This window comes from Dermacentor variabilis, chromosome 2 (genome assembly GCF_050947875.1).
Source record: "Dermacentor variabilis isolate Ectoservices chromosome 2, ASM5094787v1, whole genome shotgun sequence".
NCBI classification, from domain to species: domain Eukaryota; kingdom Metazoa; phylum Arthropoda; class Arachnida; order Ixodida; family Ixodidae; genus Dermacentor; species Dermacentor variabilis.
This window is the reverse complement of record NC_134569.1, coordinates 59,833,944-59,840,144: the sequence shown is the minus strand read 5'-3', so window position 1 is coordinate 59,840,144 and position 6,201 is coordinate 59,833,944. Positions and strand designations below refer to the sequence as shown.

The 6,201-nt window shown below is 49.8% G+C and overlaps 1 protein-coding gene across 1 annotated transcript in view; it reads right to left on the bottom strand.

Moving 5' to 3' along the window:
* Positions 1 to 254: 254 nt before the first annotated feature.
* The window catches only part of LOC142571945 (beta-1,4-mannosyl-glycoprotein 4-beta-N-acetylglucosaminyltransferase-like), a 42,176-nt gene continuing 36,229 nt past the window's right edge, over positions 255 to 6,201 (bottom strand). Inside the window, exons 2-3 of the mRNA XM_075680687.1 lie at positions 3,378 to 3,564; positions 255 to 2,660 (exon numbers count right to left, since the gene is read on the bottom strand). Of these exons, the coding sequence (XP_075536802.1) occupies positions 1,434 to 2,660; positions 3,378 to 3,518 (1,368 nt within the window). The 5' untranslated portion in view covers positions 3,519 to 3,564 and the 3' untranslated portion in view covers positions 255 to 1,433. The remainder of the gene's footprint in view (positions 2,661 to 3,377; positions 3,565 to 6,201) is intronic.

The window sequence follows — 6,201 nt, the reverse complement described above, 5'->3', positions numbered from 1 at the left end:
ACTGCGTTGACTGCTATGTGTGGAACGGAGTATATACAACTCCCAGAGGAGTTCCTGCATGAATTTTCTTTTTCTTTTCTTTGAGCATGCTTATTCCCGATGTGTTTTGCACATTTAGAATAAAAAATAAACATTTTGCTCGGGTATTTATATGTGCCGTCACTAAAAGTTTAAGATATCAAATTCGGCGTCTGGATGAAGGGTATAGTCTCTTGCACACGCACGCGGGCAATGAACAACTAAAACTGCGGTAATGAAGCGACAACCCCCTTAATAAGGACGCTTTTATTTGTACAGATCAGACGCATCGTCGCATTCACCTTGCGCTCGGCTGCAGGTAAGACGAGCAGATGGACAAATAGTGGCATACTTTGGTTTACGATAGTCCCGGTCTGAAAGCTTAGTTCAATATGATAAGCTGCTGAAAAAAAAAAAGGAAAGAGAGAGAAAAAAGAAATAAATAAAAGATAAAAATGAAAGAAGCGGCAAGTCTGTCCATGCATTTTTCGCCAGACCTTACGGACCATTCCATTGGCGTCAGAACGCGCAGGTGCGTATGGATGAAACCCGGATGTGAGACGCTAACAAAAATGATAAAGATTTGTGACCGATGACGCTATGTGGTCTGGCAAAGAAGCAGCGAACCAGCGCCTGTGCGTTGCTCGAGAAGCTCGTTACTCAATGCCACTATTGGCATGCGAGAGCGATAAAAAGCTCCGTCCGCGTCCAGCACGGTGTTGACCTGTCAACTTCGAAGTGATATGATACGTATGCTTTTCACCTGCCTGCGTAGCCTTAGCTTCTTCGCAATGTTCTTCGAAAGCGATACATACATGCGAAGTAGATTTGTGAAGATATTTTTCGCACATCCGAACCGTGCATGAAAAAAAAAAGAGAGAGAAGGGAACTGAAGAGGCTTTAAAGGCAAGAAACGACAAAGACCGTGGCTCGATGCCCAGCTATTTGTCAATATGACTTCCGAATTCAACCAGATTCGTTGCGTCGCGCTCCAGAATAATCTGCCTAACCTTTACTCGAGCGGCCAGAGAACAGAAGAGGCTGTGGGAGGTCGGTAATGGCCCCGCTGAAGGACGTCTTGGTGTCATCGCATAGAAAAACTGTGGCCTTGATTAATCTGCACGCTTCGGTGAAGCTTGCACAACAATGCATAGCAGACGTTACGTCGACACCGAGTAGGCGGTCAGAAAAGGCGCCACGTTTAAACACGTAATTTGCTACGGCTCTTATCTGTCTTAACATATTTCTGCATTTTGCAAAGGCAAGTCTAACGTACGCCTTCGCAGTTTGTGTTTTAGCTCAGTTTTTTCTGAAAACTTCTTCAGTGTCCCTTCAAGTGAGTGCTCCTAACTTGTGGCGCCCTGGAAGACTTAGTAAACTGTTGAGGATAGAAAGCCGCACATCCCAACGGCAAACTATTGCAGCTCCGGCCTAGGTGCAGTCCCGTTGTCGGGCGACAGGAGGTAACTGTATTTATCGTCGTCCATCACGGACGACGGCACAGTGGCCCCTCGAGTCAGCACGCTCGGCTTAGTCACTTTCTTCCCGTCAAACCACAGACCGCGTCTCACGAGGACGCTCAAGAAGCGAGCGGAAGTCTTTTCGGGAAAGTCGCCCCACCGGATGCCGTCGTCCTTCTGCGCAGACTTGAGCTTCACTCGGAGCCCCTCGACGTCGAAGCACCACGAGCAGTGCCAGCCGGCGTTGAAATCGCCGTTCTGGCCCAGCGTCCAGTCCTCGAGCTCTCCTCCGTAGAGCTCCTCCGAGTTGGCCGGGATGTCCTCGCGACGCAGTCGAGCCGCGTCGTTGTCCAGCACCCTTGACAGAAAGCGCATCGTACACACGGAGAGCACTTGCACGTGCTCCTGCACGTGCTGCCAGAAGAACCCGTACAGCGTCCAACGCAGCCGCAGAAACATGGGTTCACCAAAGCCCTCGTGCGTCTTGAGATACGCCAGCGGACCCGCCCTAGGTATCTCGTCGGCGTCCGTCAGAACGAAGAGGTCGTCGTCCCTGAGACCCGACAGCTGCCTCTTGGCCTGCCGCCAGAGGAAGCTCCTCTGGTAGCCGTCGGCGAACCAGCCGTCTTCCCGGCCTTTCTGCGGGAAGTGGTCGAGGAAGACGTGCACGATTTTGTTTTGATATGGCGCCAGGAAACCTTTTCGGAGCTCCGCGAGGAGGTGCAACGGCTTGGGCTCCCCCCTGGCGCTGTAGTTGGACTCGCAGACGACGAACACATCGACGACGTTGTACAGTTCTCGCAAACGCACCTCCAAGAGGTCGAGCTCGTGGTTTATGTTGATTGCGTTAACGAGACGCCGCGGGCGACCGTTCCTGCGGTGCACTTTCTTGTTTGTCCAGCGACGTCTGAATCGCTTGGAAGAACTGATGGCTTCGGGCAAGCTGCAGTCGTCCGAGATCCACCCTGGCCGGCAGATGCACGAACTTTGACTCGCGTTAAGATCGGTGCCAAGCACGAAACAGGTGCCGTCGCCAACGGGCTCGAAATACGAGGACGAGTCTTTGTCCCGAATTTTATGTCTGGGTGGAAGTTGGGGGTCATAATTCTTGAAGGGATACTTGGGGAGCTTGGTAGGTGATTGAGACGCAGGCCTTCGGAACAGCTCTAGAGGGATTGTGACCTGCAACGACACGAATACAGGAGCGGTTAGAATGGCTTTGCTATGTTAAAGAGTGCGATAGTGAAACATTTGAATTGAACATTTTTCGTATAACAGCCCAATTATTCTATGCGATTTCCGTGTCATTCTTGTGGAATGAACCTGACTCCGTAGGGATTCCACACCATATTCATATGAACGTAAATTTACTTTAAGCTCGTCTCAGCAGGTGCTGTACGATGTAGAAGTACTTATGGGGAAGTGAACAAGAGTGCATGCACACGCTGGCAACTTGTGGTAAAGTGTTAGAACACGACTCTTTCGAAAGGCGGCGTATACAGCTGTTATACTGTGAACAGTGAGGCTTTCAGTGACGAAAACATAGTTTATCAACTCTTGCCGACGAACCTCTTCTTTGTGTCCTTTATGATTCAGAATATCGCAAACAAATGCGTATTCGGTGTTCCGGGCCCGGAAGCCCTATACTGCCTTCAAGGCAGCCATTTAAGCAGGCGCGCAGTTTATCGACACTCAAAATTCAAAGATAAGCAACTTTACTTTTGGTTGGCTTGTCCTCGCTGTTGGATTTCGAACTAAGAATATAGATGCACACCAGGCTAAGAGTGCAGCAGGATATGAATTTTCGCAGCAAACTGAGACAAAGGAATAGGGAGCTAGGGAAAGGAAAGACAGGGAGGTACATAGATTAACATGGGGAGTATATAGAAAATGCTTGACCTGCAGCGCCTGCTGTCCCGTGAGGACGACGGGCGCTGCTCCGTCTCCGAGTTGCGCTCGGTGGATGCGAGTCACGAGAAATCCGCTGGCGAGCAGGGCCAACACCAGCAGGCGGGCCCGGCGGTACGACACGGCCACCATGGTGCCATGCCAGGGTTCTTACGAGCGCCCTCCTTCCCCGCTCCTCCTGCGTCGAAACAACGTCATATACAAGAGCTCAATCAAGATAGCTCGTAAAATATATTCAGACAGGATGTACAGATTGTGCATAAAGCGTTCGTGGTCCGCTCTTTTTGTGTATACAGTCATTGGGCAAACGTCTGCTTGCTTCGGTCTGTCGTGGTCCATAACTTCCCCAAATGGGTCGTCAGCAGACAACGCAGACTTTCAACAGACTATCAATATATAGCTTGTTAAAAGAAGAAAAAAAATGCACTGTGCCTGGCTTCACACTACTTATGACCGACTTATACTGGCGAGGTAGGTGGGCGTTATGCAACCATAGACGGTATTACGTAACTATGCACAACGATACGTAAATACCTATAACGCTATGCACGTCTATGCAAGTTTATTCGTTCAATGACATGCAAATAACGGTAGGCAACGACGTAACTCACGACACACGAAGTGGGGACAAAGGGGGCAAGCCATGGAGGAAGAATTTCAGTGGAGATTTTTGCGGTAACTGCGAGATAGATACGTTAGCATTACATTGGACCTCTTAGAAGTTCCAGATCCATGATTTAAACCGCGTTTACAACATCGCAAACTGTTGTTCAGTAGCTCACTCGACACACGCCCTGCCTCTTCGAGGAGCGACGTGCAATTGACGCACGGTCCTCCGGAGCACACCACCGTAAACGACACATCTAATATATATATATATATATATATTGCCACTTTGACAATCCTAAAAAGGGTGATGGGACACAGACCCTCACCACGTGATGGGTAAGCGATAATTTTCAGCCGGCGAGCGCTCGAACGGTTCGGCAACCTTGAAAGGCCTGCTTCCCAAGAGCCAATGCGCAGATAAGCTCCGAAGAGAGAAAGGGGCGGTGTCAGAGGAAGTTGGCTTGCCGAGGCCATATGTCTGATGTCATTCTCCTCCTAGAATTTTCCCTTTCTCCCCGGAGCAAGCGAAGCAGGTGCCCTGCTTTTATTATCATGAACTGTGCATTCGAGCGAATACTGATTTACGTACACTTAAGGACTTTATTACAGGTTTTAATTAATATTACTTATCAGGTTTATTGGCCACCCGGTCACTGTTTTCTAATAGGCAAAGTATATTCGGTATTCCATTCGAGATACGAAGTCATTTTTTCCACTTATATTCGGATTCAAGCCTACAGTTTCGATATTTGGGTATATTCATCATTCCCTGTATGTTCCTTTCCGTTAGGTTTCCTTGTACCAGATTTCATTTCCACGAAGAAGAGGAAGAAAAAAAGAAGCCGGCAGTCCTTTTACATCGCTCGGAAGTGTTTCCCGGGTCTCTTTTGTCACTCTGGCCCTTCCGTGTTCGTCCGTTATCGACTAGACGTTCTTTCGATACAATCCCGTTTCCTGGACATACAGCAGACACGCATACATGCAACCCACCGACGAGGCATCCGACACTTGAGCGGAACGCTGAGGCAGTTGCACGAAAAAGAAGGAAAGAGGCGCCGTGCCAAGACCCCGCACACTTACGCCGCCGAAGCGGTATACACACGCGAAAGTGGACGGCGCGCCTATATCAGGAAGAAAAGAAGCGAAGCGCGCTAAAGGGGCCGGCAGAATAGGACGGGCCGTAGCTCTTTTCGCGCCTCGAAGCGTTTTGAAAAGAACCCGAGCCGCGGCGGCGGCGACACAGCTGCATCCGTCGGGTCAGAGGATGCATTGTGAGCGTGCGTCGGGAGCTTCAGAAGCGGGGTCCTGCTGCTGGTTAGCGTGTGACGCCATGCGTGTCGCGCCCGAAGGGCAGCCTGCGTTGGAGCACAGCGTCGTCGCATCAGCGAACGAAAGACGCGCACTTCCTTGGCATCTGGGCCACCGCGCGCGGAACAGCGAGGAGGATGACGCGTGCGTGGGAGGAACCGAGACACGCGCCGCGTAGTTTTTCTCACTCTCATTGCACAGTTCGTTGTTTTTTTTCGTTCCTGCGCTCATTCACTATTCCTTTCCTTCGTTCTCACGCCAGGTTAACGATAGGCAGAACAATGACGCGCTTCGGACGCGCATTGCGAAGCGATGTGGAGTTGCACACCTTTACATTACAGCATCGTATTGAAAGCCGTGCTTTCCACACTTATGGAAGCAGGCGCAGAAGGCAGACAACACCTCTTTCCTAGTGTTTTGTAGCAGGTTAGCTCATCAGTATATAGATTGATCATGGCAGCTTAAACAGGACCCGCGCTTGTGTGTGTATACTTTGTTAGTATACGTCGCAAGGACGTGAGAAAGGTGAGAATTCGCGCCATAATTCACGGTTATAGGAATTACTAAAAAGCAAACATTGTTTAACTGCGCGAACAAACGAACCACAAGGACAGCGAGGGACAAGGACGGGCGCAGACTTGCAAGACTTGCGCAGACTTGCTCAGTTGCAAGTCTGCGCCCGTCCTTGTCCCTCGCTGTCTTTGTGGTTCGTTTGTTCGCGCAGTCAAACAATGTTCGCTAATATCTACCAACTCGCCCAACAACAAGTTCTTCTATACTAAAAAGCAGGCAGGTTTTTTTTTTTTATTTTGTCCCAACACGTACCCCGTTAAACCCAAAATCCAAACATTCGAGATTCAGGTGCACACCAGCACACGAACTACTAAATCCATACACA